Source organism: Clytia hemisphaerica, unplaced genomic scaffold (assembly GCF_902728285.1).
Source record: "Clytia hemisphaerica strain Z4C2 unplaced genomic scaffold, Clytia hemisphaerica genome assembly, whole genome shotgun sequence".
Lineage (NCBI taxonomy): Eukaryota > Metazoa > Cnidaria > Hydrozoa > Leptothecata > Clytiidae > Clytia > Clytia hemisphaerica.
The window spans coordinates 1,603,177-1,625,291 of NW_027103852.1; the positions used below are offsets into that span (position 1 = coordinate 1,603,177).

At 35.3% G+C, this 22,115-nt stretch overlaps 2 protein-coding genes across 2 annotated transcripts; both read right to left on the reverse strand.

The window, feature by feature from the left end:
• Nucleotides 1-1,031: 1,031 nt before the first annotated feature.
• On the reverse strand, nt 1,032-2,822 carry LOC136807875 (uncharacterized). Its single transcript, XM_067064494.1, has 2 exons — nt 2,544-2,822; nt 1,032-2,315 (listed from the first exon to the last, which is right to left on the reverse strand). Exons 1-2 carry the CDS (start codon nt 2,820-2,822, stop codon nt 1,032-1,034), a joined length of 1,563 nt encoding a protein of 520 aa, XP_066920595.1.
• Nucleotides 2,823-15,214: 12,392 nt separating this feature from the next.
• LOC136807987 (uncharacterized) lies at nt 15,215-18,188 on the reverse strand. Its single transcript, XM_067064617.1, has 4 exons — nt 17,524-18,188; nt 17,205-17,288; nt 16,785-16,995; nt 15,215-16,381 (listed from the first exon to the last, which is right to left on the reverse strand). The coding sequence occupies exons 1-4, from the start codon at nt 18,021-18,023 to the stop codon at nt 15,425-15,427; spliced, it is 1,752 nt and encodes a 583-aa protein (XP_066920718.1). The 5' UTR covers nt 18,024-18,188; the 3' UTR covers nt 15,215-15,424.
• Between the last annotated feature and the right edge of the window lie 3,927 nt (nt 18,189-22,115).

Genomic DNA, 22,115 nt, shown 5'->3' on the forward strand with positions numbered 1-22,115 from the left:
AACAAGAAGGAGACATAAGAAAATTTTCAAAAGAATCAAAAAATAAAAACAGGTAAATTTGATTGGGTGTAATACATCATAGATCGTAAAATAGTTCGTAAATCTATCAAAATAGTTTGTAAATCTAGCAAAATGAAGATTCTAAATAAATTTATTGAATCAATTCTAGGCAAGAGTTCAAATAGAAAACCAGTCTTTGTTTTCTTTTATTTCTACAGGCAATATCGTTACACTGCGTATTACCAATACACATCGTGGACACATTATTTCGAAATACTTGGGCGTGACAAAAGAGTGGTGATCCCATCTTGTGTCGTGAAAGAAATAAAAAACACGTTCCCTGAGTCTATTGGTGGAAAATATACTGGTTTCAAGAGAGCTTCATTGAGCAACTAGACTTATAATCTTTTGTGAACATAGAGTATAGATAGATATATAATATAAAAGGAAATAAAATTATTGCAAAATTCCTAAACTACTTTTTGAACCTTTGTATTTTGAAATGTTTTTCCAAAACCAATTGTCTTTCTGGACGTTCTGTAAATGCAATGTTTTTTGGGCTTACGAGTCTATTCGCTAATTCAGAGGCTTTTTGGTTAATCTTTTCTCCTTTTTCTTTCCTTTTTATAACCTCAGTGTTTTCACGAAATCGTAAGACTTTGCTTCCTTCGTCTCTTTGGCCACCCAATTTTTTGACAACTTTGAAGAGACGATTTCCCCCTGTTTTTCTCCCTTTTTCCCTGATCCTTTACGCTCGGAGGTAATGACTGCTTGCTGCCTGCCCACGTTGCTATTGTGATCAATTACGGCTACTTTCACCCGTGCATCCATTACGTTCAGCTCAAATTCCAATCTTTTTGGGGCGTAAGAATTAACGAGCGAATGGAATACTTCGATACTCCCGGTGTGCAATGGATTGACGAGATGATCCATGTCATTGAGGGTTTTGCTTTCTGTCACGACATTTTCTAATGCATCATACGCTACCGAATCTTTCACGATCCATTTTTTCTGTGCAGTCTCCTTCCTTTTCAATGATTTATGGCAGCACTTGGGGTATTTGGGGTAAACCCTCTTAAATCGATGACGATTTGTGACGTGGTGCAAAGAGATTTCCACATTTGCTTCAAGGTTTCAGCATCTCCCTTGCAATTTTCGGCACACCAAAATAGGTGATTTCCGATCTGTCGAATCCACTCTTGGATTACTTTGCAACCTTTTCGTTTAGACACCTTCCTCAATTTTGAAGTGATATTCTTCGAAAAATGCCAGGTATCATAATTTCTGATTATACGGGCACGATTTTCTCTCAGCCATTTTGCCAATTGCATGTTCCTATCAGTAGCTATCTTCTTAACCTTGAAACCACTGCTCTCTAAATCGGTCAAACAATTTTTAAAACCTTCAAGTTCAAGAGGCGCAGAGCCTTTGCCTTTTGAAGTTTGGACTGTTGAGGTGGCGATAATCTTTTTGGTCTCGGGTGATTGGCATGTGTACGTGCAGTACTTCGCTGATTTTCCTGGTGAATCGAATCGACCATCCCCTACAATTTCAAGATCTGCTTTGGTTTTTATTTCTGCTCTTGCTTCCTCTATATTTTGTTTGAAAACTTGGTTGACACTAGGTATTACAAGTACACGTTGAATCTTGTAGAAGGTATTAGCATTTACAAAATTCAGTCCGGAAAAGCTCACAGGTTTTCTAATGCTCTCAAAATTTGAGCCAGAAAAAAATACAGAGGCGGAAATCAACAAATTAAAAGCAGGCATTTTCCCAATCAATGGTTGGCTCTTCCAATCAATTATGACATGTTCGTTGTCACAAAAGATTTTATAGTGAATACTAGTTCCTAGCTTAGTTTTCTTAATTTCGTCGACAGGTAGTGCACAAACCTTGCAACGTAAGCATGAAACAAGTTGATCCAGCATTCCTTCGTAAACGACAAATTTTTCATCGTTTAAAATGTCGATTTTGACCTCTTCTCGGTTAGAATTTTCGATGACAGAAGGCTCGTAATCAGGGTCATATTTATCGTGAACAAATGAGAGATCGGGTTGGGAGATGGAATCTTGACTTGCATTTTTGATAGGACTTGACGAAGTTGGCCATAGAATATCTTCCGTTTGTGTACCGACTTCATTGGTTTTTCTTACGTCACTGCTGGTTTCGACTATCTCCTTTTCAATTGGACTTTCGTTTTGATTCACTGTCTCCTCAGGTGCGTCGTTTGTATCGAATGGTTCGATATTTTCTTGATTTACGATCCTCTCATTATCAATGGATTGTTCATAGTCAACGAGGAGTTTCTTGACAACCTTAAACCAAAATGTAGAATCAAGTTTATAGTGTTGATCGATTGTTGCAATATACACCCCTGTCTTAGTATCTTTCTTACCATGCTCTTGGCCCTGACATGAGGCTTATATCTTGTTAAAGTTGAAAATTGTCAAAAGTCAAAAGGAAGACTTGTCAAAGGGCTTGGAAAATCATATTTTATAACTTTTCCAAAATTTCTGTTGTTTAAATGAAAACTGTCAACTTACATCTGCTCTCTCCATATCAGAGACTCTTTTTCTAGGTTGTCTTGAAGAGATTGTAGTTCCATCCATGTTAATTTGTTCGTATACCTGATGATCAAAAATTGCCGGTATAGCCCCATCAATGAGACGTTTTGCCCTTGCAGGTCCATCGTTAGTGTTGTACAATGGACAAAGTTCAGCTTTCAAGTCTCGTTCAAAGCATTTCGAGTGGAAGTGGTCACTGCATAAGACTCGATGACGAGCAGCTTCGAAAGTGTTGATAGTCAATTTGGCATTTCCCATGTTGTGTAGCCATCGTGAACATCTATCACGTTCTTTCTTTGGGTCAGGAATTTTGAAAAAACATTTCCTTTTATAGCCTTTGACCCTGACGTTTTATTGGAACATCCGAAAGCTTGACACAATACCATATCTTTCAAGTTCGTTCTTCTAATTACATTTTTCTCAAAACATCTCTACGTCTACGTACATCAAAATTATATTTTGCTATAAAACATCTTCTTTCCATAATTTTTGTCTACAAACAGTTTCTCTATCGAAATGAAAGTTCGGCGCTGACGTCACGAAACCCTCTTACTTTCAAATAAAGAGATATTTTAAACAATGATAATTCAATCAATATGAAAGATTTTGCACTCGTTCTTTTTGCAATGTTTTTTATTTAATTAGGCCTGTACTCTGTCAAAAAATAAGGATAAAGAAATTTTTGACGTTAGATCTCCTTTAATCTTTTATGGCTACTTTCATTTAGATTCGCGTTCCCATTGTCTTTTCTAAGATAATTTTATTATGCTAGGAACATCTTACATGTTGACTTAAAAACAATTACAAATTTAACGAACCATAAAATCATCTTGACCATTCAAAATTCATGGTATTAAACGAAAATTTAGGTAAAGTTTTTGTGTTTCAAATAGTACGGAAGCTCTAAAAATCGTAAATATATTCTGGATGTAAGTATTGACATTTTAATCATGATTACTTATTCCTGTTTGAAAGATGTAGGTAAAAATACAAAATGACTTCAGGTCCTCACTTTGTAGTGTGTCAAAGTTACAATGCAAAATCAAGGAAATTTTCAATTTGAATTTCGATCAAAAGTGAGGTCCTCACTTTGCAAAAAATCTGTGTTTTAATCTTTTAAAGCATAACTTTCATTTAGATTGGCGATGCCACTGTCATTCTAAAATAATTTTATCACGCTAGGAACATCTTACATGTTGACTTTAAAACAATTACAACTTTAACCAACCACAAGCCATCTTGATAATTTAAGATTAATGGTATTTCACAAAAATTTAGATAGAATTCTTGCGTTTCAAACATTACAGGAGCTCTGAAAGTCAGAAATTTATTCACCATGTACACCCTAAGTAAAAATGCAAAATAATTTCAGGTCCTCACTTTGCAGTGTGTCAAAAAAACAATGCAAAATCAATGAAATTTTCGATCTGAATTTCGATCAAAACTGAGGTCCTCACTTTGCAAAAAATGTGTGTTTAATCTTTTATGGTTACTTTCATTTAGATTCGCGTTGCCATTGTCTTTTCTAAGATAATCTTATCGTGCTAGGAACATCTTATATGTTGACTTAAAAACAATTACAAATTTAACCAACCATAAATCATCTTGATCATTCAAAATTCATGGTATTTTACTAAAATTTAGGTAAAGTTCTTGTGTTTCAAATATATTCTGGATGTAATTATTGACATTTTAATCATCATTACTTATTCCTGTTTGAAAGATGTAGGTAAAAATACAAAATGACTTCAGGTCCTCACTTTGTAGTGTGTCAAAGTTACAATGCAAAATCAAGGAAATTTTCAATTTGAATTTCGATCAAAGGTGAGGTCCTCACTTTGCAAAAAATCTGTGTTTTAATCTTTTAAAGCATAACTTTCATTTAGATTGGCGATGCCACTGTCATTCTAAAATAATTTTATCACGCTAGGAACATCTTACATGTTGACTTTAAAACAATTACAACTTTAACCAACCACAAGCCATCTTGATAATTTAAGATTAATGGTATTCCACAAAGATTTAGATATAATTCTTGCGTTTCAAACATTACAGGAGCTCTGAAAGTCAGAAATTTATTCACCATGTACACCCTAAGTAAAAGACAAAATAACTTCAGGTCCTCAATTTGTAGTGTGTCAAAGTTACAAGGCAAAATCAAGGATATTTTCAATCTGAATTTCGATCAAAACTGAGGTCCTCACTTTGCAAAAAATGTGTGTTTAATCGTTTATGGCTACTTTCATTTAGATTCGCGTTCCCATTGTCTTTTCTAAGATAATTTTATTATGCTAGGAACATCTTACATGTTGACTTAAAAACAATTACAAATTTAACCAACCATATATCGTCTTGATTATTCAAAATTCATGGTATTTTGCTAAAATTTAGGTAAAGTTCTTGTGTTTCAAATATTACAGAAGCTCTAAAAATCGTAAATATATTCTGGATGTAAGTATTGACATTTTAATCATGATTACTTTTTCCTGTTTGAAAGATGTAGGTAAAAATACAAAATGACTTCAGGTCCTCACTTTGTAGTGTGTCAAAGTTACAATGCAAAATCAAGGAAATTTTCAATTTGAATTTCGATCAAAAGTGAGGTCCTCACTTTGCAAAAAATCTGTGTTTTAATCTTTTAAAGCATAATTTTCATTTAGATTGGCGATGCCACTGTCATTCTAAAATAATTTTATCACGCTAGGAACATCTTACATGTTGACTTAAAAACAATTACAACTTTAACCAACCACAAGCCATCTTGATAATTCAAGATTAATGGTATTTCACTAAAATTTAGATAGAATTCTTGCGTTTCAAACATTACAGGAGCTCTGAAAGTCAGAAATTTATTCACTATGTATACCTATAAGTAAAAATGCAAAATAATTTCAGGTCCTCACTTTGTAGTGTGTCAAAAAACAATGCAAAATCAATGAAATTTTCGTTCTGAATTTCGATCAAAACTGAGGTCCTCACATTGCAAAAAATGTGTGTTTAATCTTTTATTGCTACTTTCATTTAGATTCGCGTTGCCATTGTCTTTTCTAAGATAATTTCATCATGCTAGGAACATCTTACATGTTGACTTAAAAAAAATTACAGATTTAACCAACCATAAATCTTCTTGATCGTTCAAAATTCATGGTATTTTACTAAAATTTAGGTAAAGTTCTTGTGTTTCAAATATTACAGAAGCTTTAAAAATCGTAAATATATTCTGGATGTAAGTATTGACATTTTAATCATAATCACTTATTCCTGTTTGAAAGATGTAGGTAAAAAGACAAAATTACTTCAGGTTCTCACTTTGTAGTGTGTCAAAATTACAATGCAAAATCAAGGAAATTTTCAATTTGAATTTCGATCAAAACTGAGGTCCTGACTTTGCAAAAAATGTGTGTTTAATCTTTTAAAGATACTTTCATTTAGATTGGCAATGCTTCAAAAGTGTTTTCGTTCAGCGGAAAAAGCTTAAAATCGATTCTAAATACCACTTGAATGCTTCGTGTGTTTTCCTTCAGCAGGAAAAGCTTCAAATCGATTCCAAATTCCATCTGAAGGATTGAAAACTGTCTTCATTCAGCAAAAAAAGCTTTAAAATGTCATCCCAAGTCTTCTAAAGTGCTTTCATTCGGCAAAACAAGCTTAAAATTGATTCTAAATACCACCCGACTGCTTCAAAAGTGTTTTCATTCTGCAGAAAACGCTAAAAATTCATTTCAAATACCATCGGAAGGCATCAAAAGCGTTTTTGCTCAGCAGAAAAAGTTTAAGATCTATTCTAAATGCGATCTTATGGCTTCAAAAGCGTTTTGGTTGAGCAGAAAAAGGTTAAAATCGATTCAAAATACAATCATAAGGCTTGAAAAATGTTTTCATTCAACATAAAAAGGTTATAATCGAATCTTAATACCATCCAAAGGCTTCAAAAGTGTTTTCGGTCAGCAGAAAGAGCTTAAAATTGATTCTAAATACCACCGGAATGCTTCTAGATGTGTTTTCCTTCAGCAGGAAAAGCTTCAAATCGATTCCAAACTCCATCTGAAAGATTGAAAACTGTCTTCATTCGGCAAAAAAAGCTTGAAATCGATTCTAAATACCTACCGACTGCTTCAAAAGTGATTTCATTCAGCAGAAAACGCTTAAAATTGATTTCAAATACCATCTCAAAGCTTCAAAAGCGTTTTGGTTGAGCAGAAAAAGGTTGAAATCGATTCAAAATGCGATCATAAAGCTTGAAAAATGTTTTCATTCAGTTTATAGGTTATAATCGAATCTAAATACCACACAAAGGCTTTAAAAGTGTTTTTGGTCAGCAGAATGAGCTTAAAATTGATTCTAAATACCACCCGCTTACTTCGAAAGTGTTTTCATTCAGTAGAAAACACTTAAAATAGATTTTAAAAGCTTCAATAGTGTTTTCTTTAAGCAGAAAAAGCTTAAAATCGAATCTAAATACCAACTGAATGCTTAAAGATGTGTTTTCCTTCAGCAGGAAAAGCTTCATATCGATTCCAAATTCCATCTGAAGGATTGAAAACTGTCTTCATTCAGAAGAAAAAGCTTTAAAATGTCATCCCGAGTCTTCTAAAGTGTTTTCGTTTGGCAAAACAAGCTTAAAATTGATTCTAAATACCAATCGACTGCTTCAAAAGTGTTTTCATACAGCACATAAACGCTTCAAAATGATTTCAAATACCATCTGAAGGCTTCAAAAGCGTTTTCGTTGAGCAGGAAAAGTTTAAAATCAATTTAAAATGCGATTACAAGGCTTCAAAAATGTTTTCCTTCTGTAGAAAACACTTAATATGAATTTTAAAGCTTCAAAAGTGTTTTCATTCAGCAGGAAATACTTAAAATCGATTCTAAATACCACCTGAATGCTTAAGATGTGTTTTCCTTCAGCAGGAAAAGCTTTAAATCGATTCCAAATTCCATCTGAAGGATTGAAAACTGTCTTCATTCAGCAGAAAAAGCTTAAAATTGATTCTAAATACCACCCGACTGCTTCAAAAGTGTTTTTATTCTGCAGAAATTCATTTCAAATACCATCTGAAGGCATCAAAAGCGTTTTGTTCAGTAGAAAAAGTACAAAATCTATTCTAAATGCGATCATAAGGCTTGAAAAATGTTTTCATTCAGCAAAAAAACTTAAAATTGATTCTAAATAACATCTCAATTATCTGAAGGCTTGAAAAGTGTTTTCGTTGAGCAGAAAAAGCTTTAAAATCGATTCTAAATACCACTTCATTGCTTCAAGATGTGTTTTCCTTCAGCGGGAAAAGCTTCAAATCGATTCCAAATTCCATCTGAAGGCTTCAAAAGCGTTTTGGTTGAGCAGAAAACACTTAAAATGAATTTTAAAGCTTCAAAAGTGTTTTCGTTCAGCAGAAAATACTTAAAATCGATTCTAAATACCACCTGAACGCTTAAGATGTGTTTTCCTTCAGCAGGAAAAGCTTTAAATCGATTCCAAATTCCATCTGAAGGATTGAAAACTGTCTTCATTCAGAAGAAAAAGCTTTAAAATGACATCCCAATTCTTCAAAAGTGTTTTCGGTCAGCAGAAAGAGCTTAAAATTGATTCTATAAGTACCACCCGACTGCTTTAAAAGTGTTTTCATTCTGCAGAAAACGCTTAAAATTCATTTCAAATACCATCTGAAGGCATCAAAAGCGTTTTGTTCAGCAGAAATAGTACAAAATCTTTTCTAAATGCGATCTTAAAGCTTCAAAAGGTTAAAATCGATTCAAAATGCGATCATGAGGCTTGAAAAATGTTTTCATTCAGCAAAAAAAGGTTATGATTGATTCTAAATACCATCTGAATCATCTGATGGCTTGAAAAGTGTTTTTGTTGAGCAGAAGAAACTTATAATCAAATCCAAATACCACCCAAAGGCTTCAAAAGTGTTTTCGTTCAGCAGAAAAAGCTTAAAACCGATTCTAAATACCACCTGAATGCTTCAAGATGTGTTTTCCTTCAGCAGGAAAAGCTTTAAATCGATTCCAAATTCCATCTAAAGGATTGAAAACGGTCTTCATTCAGAAAAAAAAGCTTTAAAATGACATCCCAATTCTTCAAAAGTGTTTTCGGTCGGCAGAAAGAGCTTAAAATTGATTCTAAATACCACCCGACTGCTTCAAAAGTGTTTTTATTCTGCAGAAAACGCTTAAAATTCATTTCAAATACCATCTGAAGGCATCAAAAGCGTTTTGTTCAGCAGAAAAAGTATAAAATCTTTTCTAAATGCGATTTTAAAGGGGGGGTTTGTACTTTTACGGTGTGACGGGATTGGCCCTTTTTTAGTACGGTATTACGGGATTTGACGAAAAAAGAGACGGGAAAACGGTATTTTAAAATCAGACTGTGACGATATTCAGGTACATTTTTGCCCCGTACAAGCCGGTGTGACGGTGTTATTATTTTTTCAATTTTCGGGATTACGGGATTCATCAAAAATTTTGACGGGAAAACGGTATTTCGAACCCCTGCAAACCCCCCCCTTAAAGCTTCAAAAGCGTTTTGAAGAGTTGAAAAGAGAGGATCCAAACTGGCTTGAGAAATAGAAAGCAGTCACCACCAATAATGCACCTCCTCGAAGGGAGGGGCTCCGCCACTTCAGCTGGACAGTCGAGAAAAAGGGGCCGAAACTGGATGAAGTGGCTCCTCCTGAAGATGCAGTTGGTGGATCCAGTGTCACAGATGGCTATTTTCAGCACTCCTAAGTGTCATTTATACTTACTTCCCCGCCCTATTTTTTTGAGATGCCAACTTGTCATCTTGTACATTATTTTATGTTTTAGTACCCTATTGTGAATTTTTTTGAAGCATCTTCAGTATCCTTCATTTATTTTATAAGGGTATACCCCAAGCATCAATCAAGACTCAAAAAATATAATTTTCTGATCCAAGTCGGCCTTCTGGGGCCAGTCATGGGTCCTGAATGTTCAATTAAAGAAAAAATGAAGTTCTCCTCCAAATTTGAAGTAAAGAGAAGAAAAAGTTATGGCCTAAACAAGTTTGCCCTACCCCCAGAAACCATTAAAATTTTACAACATTTTTTGACCAAACAACCCTACATTTGGCCCTGGAAATCATATTAAGCTACCGATTTGACCAGGCCACCCGACTATTCTATAACTAGGATGCCTAAGGATACCGAAAAACCACCTTAAGCTTACTCCCGCTTATTCACATTAAGGCTAAGTTTACTTGACACTAACCAATCACTGACATTGTTTAGTTCGGAATTGAGTTCTTTTGAAAGCAGTTTTTTATCTGTATTTTCCATGAAGAGGCACGTCTCGTCTGCAAATTGAACAAAGTAAAGCTTTTGAGAAGATTCTACGATGTCATTGATGTACAGAATGAAAAGTAGGGGTCCCAAGATAGAACCTTGCGGAACTCCACAGTCGATTGTTAGAGGGGTTGATAAAGAATTTCGAACTGATACACATTGTTTACTATCGGAGAGTTATGATTTAAACCAGTTGTTTGAGACTCAACGAATACCATAATGAGAAAGTTTTTGGAGCATTATTTCATGACTTACTGTACCGAAGGCTTTAGCTAGGTCAAGAAAGATCCCGGGGGGGGGGCAGTAGGTTTACCAACTGACGGTATGTGCGGCGAAAAAATTGGCTTTTAGATCGCACCCTGACAGTGCAGAAAAAGATCGGTGAAATTCGTACCCTTACAGTGCATTTTTTCAAATTTTAAACTCTTTTAGAGCAAAAAAAATATTTTGCAATTTTTCCCAGATTTGCTGAAATTTCCACCCTTACAGTGCATTTATCAAAAGTCCACCCTTACAGTGCATTTCTGATATTTTGAAAAACATACCCTTAACCGCCGCACATACCCGTCGGTCAATTTGCCTGACTGCCCCCCCCCCCTGAGAGAAAGATACAAGATTTGTATTTCTATTTGGTTGAGTTGCAGGAGGCTTTAGAGGCCTATTCTCGCAACTTTAGACGCTTACTAATGAGCGTCCCGTCAGCACCTTGAACTGACTACCCAATTCCCCTCACATGGCATGGGTTGACCTGGGTGAAGGAACATTCACTTACCAAGTGAACTGCCGTGAGTGGAATCGAACCCTGGCCTCCTGCACAGAAGCCAAGGTCGACTACCACTAGACACCCATATATATGGTGAAGATCAGAGATCTGAACTCAAGGAGAGCAAGTGTTACTAAATAAAATAAAGATGAAACATAAAAAGGGACTAATATTTTTGTAATTATATGTTTATTTAAATTTTTTCAATTTTTCTAAATGCATAACTCAACCAAATCAAACATTCTGTCAAGAAATGAAGATTTTATGCAAAAAAGAACCGACAAACCAATAGACATAAAGTTAAAAAAGCCAAGCGGAAACACAAACACAGCAATCACATAAACACGAACACCAAAAACCACTCAAAAACCCAACAAAAATGTAATGCAATCTGGAGTCTCCGACAGGCACAGTGGCTTGAAACATGTTTTAAGGACGTCCAACACTCAGCAGCCCCCAGATTCCATAACCCTGAACCGACCCGCAATCCAAACAAACTAACTAACTAACCTAGAAAAATAAACACAAACTAGCACACAAATACAAAGAAACAAAAAGGGGGTTAAACAACAGACAAAACTATCTAGCTAGCTATCTATCTATCTATCTATATATATATTTAAGTAATAACAAAACATACATGCTCCTTCTCCCTACATATAAAAACATTTAACAAAAAAACATAAATGAAAATGAGTTAAAATAAAATGTTTGGTTCTTTGTTCAAAAATAATTTATTATATAAAATTCCTAAATAAAAAGCTCATATCAAACCAAGGATAAGTAGTAAAGTTGAGAATTAAAGACTGAGAATATTGACACAAAGCTTAACATAATGGCTTGGTGCTGAGAATACCAAAATGTACAGGGCGGTATTGAAAACTAGGAGTTGAAATTAAGTTGAATCCTCAAGCTGAACATGTAAATTCGCGGTGATGAGAAGTTCAAGTCAAAAAAATAAATACTAAATGAGTTAAATAAATTAGATAAATAGCTATAAACATTTAAAATATTTTTATGGTTTCAGAGAGAATGGCTTCAAAACGAGTGAAATAAGAAAGAGTAAGGTGAACAAAGGCAAAGAATTTAAAATTAGTGAGAGTAAAAACATGGGTGGAGGCTAACCTAAACTTGCAACAAAATAGGAAGTTTCATTAGCTTCATGCAAAATGAAAAGGTAAGATAAATTAAATAAATAAAAATATATGTAAATAAATCACTGAAAGTTAGAAATGCTAGTAATTATACTAGAAATTGCTCCTTGTGTTAAGTAAGAGTTAATTGGAAATGGCTTCAAGAACGTAAATGATGCTGACCTGGGAATTAGTTTTAAACGAGCTTGAACTAGGGCCAAGGCAACCTGGTGTCAGTGATTAAAAAAACACAAGAGGCTGATACACAAGGGAAAAAAATACCATATGATCTAGTTTCTGTCAAAATAAGACGAAATTTCGATTTTAAATTCATTTCTATTTTCAATATTCAATACTTCTTTTGGCAACTCATTCCACCATTTAACAGTTATGGACAGAAAAGAATCTCTATATGCTATTACTCTTCCGTGTATTGGCTGGTATTTAACACTATCACGAACTTGTTTTGGGAGAATACTCTGCATTTCCAACTTTCCCGATCTTATGTCATGAAATACAGCTACAGAATCAACTTTTCTTTGGTGTTCCAAAGTTTTCCATTTTAGATCATTCAACATTCTAGTAGGACTAGCATCCCACGACCAATTCGAGAAAACAAAGCGGGCTCCTTTACGTTGGACCATATCAAGATTATCACATAAGGTTTGGCTCGATACTGGGTTCCACACTGGAGATGCATAGGACAGGATAGGTCTAACATATGTATTGAATGCTTTCGCTTTGATTTTACGTGAACAATTCCTCAGGTTCCTTTGAAGAAAAGATCTCTTTTGATTTGCCTTTTTGCATATTGTGTCAATATGAGTGTTCCACTTGAGCTTATTGTTCAGGGTTACTCCAAGGTATTTGGCGTTGGATAATTTCTCAAACTCTGTTTGATGGATAGAATATGTGCCTTCTATGGGTTTGGTTTTATTTGTAATTGGGAGATGTTTGCACTTTTGAGGATGAAATTCCATATCCCATAGTGTCTCTCATTGCTGAAGTACTGTGTCACCAATACTATCAATTATGCGATACAAGTAAGCGTCATCTGCAAATAGGCGAATGTTAGATTTAACGTATGATGGCATGTTGTTGATGTAAATCAAGAATAGTAGTGGTCCAAGTACGGTGCCTTGTGGTACACCAGACAAAACGTTTGCCGTATCTGAGGATTTCCCGTTTAATAAAACTTGTTGCATTCTGTTTGATAGGAATGCTTTTATCCATTTAAGTGTGCCGAATACCATAGTGTGATGCCTTTAGACAAAGTTTGAAGTGGTTAACTTTGTCAAATGCCTTGCTAAAGCCCAGTGAGATAGAGTCTGTTTGTTTCTTATCATTAAGGTTCCTAGCAAAGTCGTTGACGGTGGTTAAAAGTTGACTCATACACGAACGTTTTTCTCTGAAACCATGTTGGTAGTCACTCAATATATTATTATCATTTATAAGGTGTGTCATAACATTGCTATAAATAATATGTTCCAGGCACTTGCAACAAATCGATGTGAGTGAAACTGGTCGATAATTTTCAGGTTCTTATCTTTGTTACCCCCTTTGTACACAGGTACAATAAATGGGCTGTTCCAGTTAAAATCCATTACCCCCTAGTGGACGACATTACTTTCAGATAGTGGTGTTGGCTCGGAAATTCCGTTCTCGAATCAATAACCTACGGAATTCCACGTACTATTTCCAGATAATGTATCGGAAATTCCGTTGATGCGCAGCTATAAGTTACGGAAATCCAAACGCTATTTAACAGATATTGTATCGGAAATCCAAATGTTTATTCAGATCTTGTATCAGAATTCCTAGCAAATTTTCATTTTTTTACCAAAGAGAATATAACAACTAAGCTTTAGCTTTTAAAGTATCTTTGTTTTTACTTAGGAGTTATTTCAAGATGTTACAGTAGAACTGTGCTCTACATCGAAAAAAAAATGCTCAACCTCCCAATCGCACTTCAATTGGTTAATTTTTGGCTCAATCAACTAATCAGTCCTTTTTACACCAACCCCTTTTTTATTTCGGCCTTTTTATTACGACACAGCTGAATTGTCTTTTTAAACCCAGCCCTAGTTAAAATCACAGTATAAGTTTTATATGGCGCTGAATCTCAATGTTGGTCACATTCAATGGGGGCAATTTTCTTGGGGCAATTCTTGACATCATTGATAGCGAGGTTCAAGTATCGGTAAGTAAATCGATGTGACGGATGGGGTTCCTACAGCCTTTTTGTGCACCACGGCACTTTTCTGCAGGCATAATTGCTCATAGGATACGCCCCTTACGAGAATCTACAGTATCGAGGTTCAACCTTGTTAATTTGAGAAATATTGAGTACTTTTTTTGTAAAGCTTAGGATGCCCCTTATCAGGGAAAATGTCGTGGGAAAGTGACGCAAATTTTGAGGCGTGGCGAGTTTTTCCACGTCAAAAAAAATTGCCGAAATTTCATCACCCGACAAAACTCTTCACCAGTTTTTTAATCTAAGATCAGACTTTTTATTCAAAATTTTACACCGCAAACAAAATTAAAGATCTAATTCTTGACCGAAATTTTCGCGAAATTTTTCCTCGACTAATTTAAACCCCGATATTCTTTTCCCCGATTCGTAAGAAGCGATTGAATGTACATTTCTCATGCAGGGACAAATAACGTTTTAAAAATAATGTCTACTCAATTTTAAAGTTACACTTTCATAGCGGATAAAGTAGGAGCAAGAACCAAGAATTAGTTAGATTTTAAAAAGACAAAATTTGCTCATATTTGGTAGACATTAGGCACGCGAGTCTCAATTGAAAGTAGCTGTTTATCTAAAATGAAACATAAAAAGGGACACAAAACCTTCCAGGGTTATGGATAATATATTTAGAGACTATTTTGATTTTATCTTAGTTGATCCACATCCACATATATCCACAATATATTGCAAAGAAAACAGAAAGAAATGATAGACCGTTATAAAGATATTACTTAACAAGAAAATATGTAATAGCAATAAAATGATAAACACACAGAAGGGATATAAACAAACGAAACAAAAATATGAAAAATGTTCATTACTTGCTGTATTTCATTGGAAATCTACAGTGTGTATCTCACTAAGTTTAAAATAATATCAAACTTTGTTTCAAAAAAAATGGCAGTACGCACATTTTAGTTAATTGCTCTTGAAGGAAAAAAGATATTATTAAAAGTGATACCTCATTGAAAAGATAATTTTGAGTGGAAGAATTTAAAACTTCAAAAATTTCTAAATAATTTGAAAATGAAAATGAAAAATGAAGATGAAAAAATGAATATATTTATATGCTCAAAATATTTAAAATAATAGTTTTCTGAAACTTTGAACTTTGCTGTTTTCAAATATGTTTTCAGATTCTTCATATCTTGCTTCGACCAAAAGTTACAGCCCTTCAAAGAAGGTTAGAAATGGTCGAAAATTGGCAAAAAACAGGCAAAATGGACCCATGACGTGGTCATCAAGCCTGAAAAGCTTCTCATAAGAACAAACAAAAACTTAAACTCATAAAGGTGTGTCATGATTGTTATTTCTTATATTGGCTTATACACGCTTTTCAAAATGGCTAGAAGTTGACTCGTTAAATGATGTATAGAAAATCAGCAGAATAGGGTTGTCTGTGAATTAACTTAAGCTAGCTTAAGTTGGTTATCCGACAACGAGGATGTTACTTCCAAGTCATAAATTGAGTCACGCTCACTCACGTGCTGGACAGATATCTGATCCTCTTCCCTACAAAAATCCGTTACGTAGGCCACATACCAACCACCTCGCCATCCAAGCACTTGTACGTCTTCTTTCTTCCAAAACACCTTGACTTTGGCCCCAATTTGGAAAAAACACTCGTAGTTGTCCAATTGTCCAGTTTCTCCATCTTCAATATCATCCATAATGGCGTCAGCATCCCCGATGTCTCTTGTTTTAGGATCCGTAGACGATTTTATAAAAGTTTCCAGTGGGGAAAATATATCAGCCAAGGTCTCGAAATTGGTATCTTCGGGTCTTTGGATTTTCGAACGAGTGACTTCCGATGAGTTTTTTCTTTTAGTAATTTCATCTTGGAAACCAAGGATTGACATTCGTTTTTGTTCCAAAATAACTTCTTTCGCGATTTTGATCACCTTCATTACGCTTGAAACCTCATCCTTGGATATAAAGTCATCTTTATTGTTCTTCTTGAGGTAGCAGCGGAGTGCGAGTTCATCTTTGGTACCGATTGTTGATAGACCATTCTGATGAAGGATGAACCTCAAATCGGACACTGGTACTTTAGTTGTAATTTGATACAAAGTCGACGGCAGACCTTCGAGTTTAATTGGCTGATATGGGGGCGCTTCCTCCTTCATCAATGCTTTCACCAACTCATGCTTCTTTTTGAATTGATGTTTGATCTTTTCCGCTTTACATTTTTCGACTAGCTGTACTTTCTTAACTTTATACAGTGGATGTCTACGGACTCTCTCCAATTCCAACCCTTCATTGATCAATTTCTCTTGTTTTGATTTCTTCTCTGCAATGAATTCCTTGAGATCGTCTAAAGGCACCCATTCGAGAAGAGCTAGCGATACCAAAACTTCACTTGGGACCTTAAAAATAATGAGGTACCTATTTTAATTAAAATATTCCGATAGTAAACAAAACACAGTTTCAACAACGATGGTAGCATTATCTGATTAAATTTTGTAGTCTGTAAGAAAATGAGCACAGTTGACTAATTTCATTATTTGCCTCGTGTATTTTATATGACAAGTAAATGGTAATATGTCTTTTGTTTTGTGAGCGTAACCCAACTAACTTCGAGTTAAAATGCATATATTATTTTAATGATAATTAATGGAATTAAAAAAATGGAGTCACGATTACTTGATTACGTCGAATTTTCCACGTTCTTTCAGACCCGGATAAATTAAAAACAAAAAAATATTTTCAAAGCACGCTCGCTCTTTATCGTGTGTTAACAAATACTAATCGGTTAATTAGTGCACTCACTTCTAACATTATTCGAAGGACAGCGTCCAAAATCCTGGATGGTAGAAACAGCTCCGGCGTTTGCGTCAGAACAGGAATTATTTCATTAATTTCTTGTGCTTTTGAGATAGACAAGTAGTGAAGCTCTTCTGTCTCCACCCACCGCACAAAATCGGGTATTGGCTGTGGAGGATGTCGTGAGATTGCTTGATTCTGTTCCATGTCATTTTCCCTGATAAATATAATTATTAGTACACAAGTAAAATTGTGTGAATTAAGTCATTAAAAATTTATCAATTTAATCTGTTAGTAGAAATGATGCCAAGGTTTTTGTAGACTAGGCTATAGGCTAAAACAAAAAAGAACTAAGCCCGAAGTCGACGAAAATTTGCGGAACGGGTTTTGAAACACCCGGTATAAAGCCAATATAATATAAAATACCTATAAAGGATGCAACTGTATTGGTCACTCCAATTGGTGTTCGGTGTATTCAGCTTTGTCAGTAAATTGTAATCGTCAATGTATCTAGATTGAGTGAAGTGGTGATTATTGATTTGAGTGATTATTCAAATAAATTGATGATACATCTTAACACCCTCGATTAAGACCTCAGACACTTCTAAGTATAAGAAAATGAATGATTCCAGACCAGGTAGTCGAGACAAAGGTACACTGATATACAGACGCTCCATTGAGTAAAAGTTCCAAGCACAATTAATTTCTTTTTTAATGTTCAATCCTTCAATGCTAAAAAGATTACCTCCTTTCACAATCATTGGCTTTCCACAGAATTTTCATGTGGGTGGCTAATGGACATTCTTCAGGCTTGTAGGTCCAGTCGCAAAGCTCTTTCCCTTCTTCCGATAACATTAGGAATTGTCGCAAACGTTCTTCATCGTTGAATACAAATTCTTCATCTCGAACGCCACGAACACAAGTCAATGGATGGCCTGAATATCCCCCTTGTCCGATGCAATCGATGACCTGCTTGCACATCTCCTCCATATTTTCCCTATGTTTTATGTCTCCAATTTCACATTCAGCATGCTTCAATTTTGAACTGAAGGGTCCATGACGACTTATACAATCATTTTCTACGGCATGCACACGCTCAACATAGTTTAATTTTGAATTATACTCTGCAAACGACATCTGTGAAATTACGTCCAGATTAAGGTAATTCAATAATCTCGCAAGAAGCATTTTGACCAACGGGCTACTCGGAGCTTCACCAGGACCATTGTCTACAATAAAAGCCATTTGTGTTCTGAGACATCCTGTTATGGCGTTACGAAACCATTTGTCAAGGCCAGGGTTTGCCAACAAAGTGAAGATTTCGTTTAATCTACGAAAAGTGGAGTCAGCTTCAAAATAGCTTAAATTGATGAGGGTGCAGGCTTTGCCTCCACGAGTAATGGTTGTCACCTTCTTAAGATCACTTCCGATGTTTCAACCGTCGCTTCATGCTGTAATAATAAAAGCAAAAATAATATTCAAGATTACTGTCTTTTCATTTCATTCTTTTGTAAGTAAGTAAGTCTACTCATCTGATGGCTGTCGGCGGAGCCGGGAGTGAGGGAGTCTACATATCCGCTTTTCTATTTGCGCTAGACCAGGGAGATCGAATGCTGAGGTGGAGCACCACATCTACTCTCAGCTCCCAGTTACTTACCCGCTTAGATCAGATTACCCATTCTAATCTACTCATTCGCTGAGTTGGCGGCGACCGGGGATCGAACCCACAACCCTCGAATTGCAAGCCGATTGTTTTGCCAGCAGGAAATACAATGCATTTAATTGATTCCCAGACAAAATTCGAAAAGGAAATAAAGTAAAAATTATATGAAATGCAAATTGAACGAGTCTCAAGTTAAGTACCTCTTTGGTTTCCAAAAGTAGATGTGTCATGGGTGTGACCGCGTTAGTTTTACTCTGATCCCAATCATGATCAGGGGCGTTGGTTTTTTTCCAGCTCTTGCCAGGTTTCTGCACGGGTGTTATACCTATCAGCTAAAAAATAGAAAGTAAAGCTATTTATTCTAGTAACGTATTTTACAAAAAGAATTTTTTTTTCACCATTAAAAATATATTATGAAAGATTCGTGGTAGATAGAATAGTTGAATTACTATTTCATGCTGAATCTGGGTCTAAGGTATTCATTACTTGCGTTCAATTTGTCCTCTTTCTTTTATGCTAACAGCCACTCGGATACGTCGCACCAAACCGGGCTCAGGGCCAACTTTTCAAACTTTTATTTGAAAAAACTATAAAGGTCACATCTATGTTCACGACTCAAGAAAGGAGTCAGAGACAGCAGTGGGAAAACGATTTGGAAAATATCTGTTACTAAACAATTGTGATGGAATCAATAAATACAAAAACTGTGTAATATTAATTTACCTGGTACATTTTTCTTTGCATCTTTTGAATCAATGACGGTGTTGTCTAGGTTGGTAAGGCTATTCAAAAATAGAGTCACGTTTGATGCAGCCCAGTGAACGTTTATAACCTTAAACAGAGGGTTAGGATAGAGTAATCAGGATGTTTTGTCCATGGGCATTGATATTATTATTGTTATTATTACCTTAATACCAGAAAATTTAGCGGCCAGAAAAGTTCATAAGTCAGACCATTCACAAAATATTTCGTATTTCGTGGGATCTGAGATTCGACAGTATTACTTTAATTCAGTGGAATTAAGTTCAGTAAAAATGACGTTAAATCTTACAAAGAATAACTACCTCTTTTCCTCGGAAAATACAAAAAATTCAACTTAATTTTCCTTGGAAAATACAAAGAATTCTACCTTATCTTCCTTGAAAAATACAAAGAATGTCTACTTTCTTTTCCTTAGAGAATACAAAAAATAGCTATCTTATTTTTCTTGAGAGATACAGAGTACGGATTTTTTCTGGAAGAGCCCATTGATTAGAAACTTTTGGATGGGAAATGAAGCTACTTCATTTCCAATCCAGAATGCGCGCGTTGTTTTACACAGCGCATGATCTTTACACAAACGACGGATTTTAAGTAAAATCGATCGCTAGATTTGAAAGTCCTCAAAAACACTTTGCACTTTGGCCATTTTAACTTCAATTTTATTTTTCAGTGACAGATAAGAGTATTTATCTCCCGATCTGTAAGAGCGACGTGCTCGAATTAACATTGCGAAACAAATATTATCATGGTCACTCGGTTGTTATAAATGAAAAAACATACATCACTCTTGAAAGAAATAACGGAGAAAGGGTGTCTTGAAGTCAATTATAGAGGGCTCGGCGGGAGCTCACGGGAATATATATTTTAAGATAATGTAGAAAGGTAGTGAACAAATCTAGAAAATAGCTAGCAAAAGCAAGATACCTTCTTTGAAGTAGCACGCGGGGCTCTCTTTAATGATATATCAGCATTTATCCCTCTACCGTGATGATGTTGGATTGCGGCGCGGCTGTTTTCACGATAATTCATTGTATAATTAAAACAAGAAGAAAGGCTTATTTTGAACTGGTCAGGGGCATGCATCATGATACGTTCTCTTGCCTGCCGCATAAACATATTGTTTTGTTCATGCCGGAACAGTGTAGTCGTTGTAAGCCGTGGGTGTGCTTCCATTCCTCCTTCCTCGAAGAAAGTCTCGAGAATCGATGTCAATTCAGGAAATTGGTCGACTTTTAGTTCGCGTCCACGATTTTCATTATCTAACAGATACATTTTCTTCTTGCGAGCAGTTAGAATTCGGTTTGACAAGAGTTGCTGTCCCAAACATGTCATATCATTCCTGACTGTCAAAATAGACTTATACTTTCTCCAGTAAAGGTCTTAAGAAGGGCCTTAAAATCAACACATTCTTATACATTTCAGAAATCTGAGGCTCAGATTGTTCTCAATTTTTTGCCAAAACCGAGCCGTATAAAAGCACTGACCTGTTAACAACTAGAATACCCTCGCATATGATCCCCGTTTGTTAATTTTTTGGCTTTTTCTAACCCCCGGACCTGATTAAGCCTCTTCCGTTCATCAATTTTTAAAAATATTTTCAGCTGACAAAGTGAGAGTCTTTTATTTTGCTCTAAATAGCCTGATTTTAGCCTATATCTATATTTGAGGGTTTTCAGACGTACAATTTCCAACCCCCGGCAATTAGGTCTCCCTGTTTAATAAATTTGAAACTCTTTTCATACCCCCGTTTATTAGGCACCTGAGAGTAAAGAAATAATAATTTCTTGGAATAAGGACATCGAATGACGTCATAATGCTGGCTCACGGATAGAACTGACAGATATCCTTTGTGAAAACCTCTTTTACGCGGACTATGATGATAATATCGGGTCTGTGGAAAAAAACTTCCCAGTACATATAAACGTTAAACGACTTTAATACACTAAACTTCAGTTTAATTTATAAATACCTTGTAGCTTTGCAGTAAATTTTGCACTTGTAGCGGTTGCGAATAAGGATTTTACAATATCACGGTCAACTTTTGATGTTAACATCTCCAAAGCTGAATTGAAAACATCACCAATTTTAGCTTCCAAGCTTTGATTCACCAAGACATCACTAGGAAGCATTTGCTCGACTTGTTGGATAATACCACTGACAGATTTTGATTTTGGAAAGACTGCGAAAGCTTTTCCATACATATAGAACAATGTCAAACAGATTTGGTCATCGTTAAAACGTTCTTGGAGCTCGATTGGGGCCATTCTCGTTTGGCTCACCTCTTTTTTTAAACAATTTCCAACAGTATCCTGATAGACTTTTGTAAACTCTCCAAAAGCTAAAACAGGACTCGTTTCCTGCATATGTTCCAAGACTGTAATACACCCTTTAATGGAGGCTTTTTTAGTGTCCTGTGTTACAGATCTGAGTTTGTCTTTTAAGTGGGTAAGGGCGTTTTCAAAGGAAGAAGATTTATCTAAATGTTCATCATTTGGAAATTGTGCAATCTGACAATTGTTTTCTGTGACTGTTTCTCTCGTGAGGCGCACATCATCCCTTTTCTTGTTTGTTGTAGCAAGTCTTCCTCTATTGTAGAAAAAATCATCGGATAGCTCCGGAAAAGGAAGGGAAAATTGATCAGCCATTAAATTTCACTCTTGTTTTTACATTTCTATACTTTTAACTGAAATAAAAAAGAAATAAAGATCATTTTTATGGTACGTACATCAATAACTATTAATAATCATTGCTGAATTTTAACTAAATTACAGGCCAAAGTACTATACTAAAAATAGGCCATAAAGACTCCTAATCGAACAGTTCGAGTATCGAACTACTACTCGAACAAGTAAAGTTCCACTAATTTCGTTATTCAAATTTCTTGCAATTTTTCCAAACTTACTCAAACTACT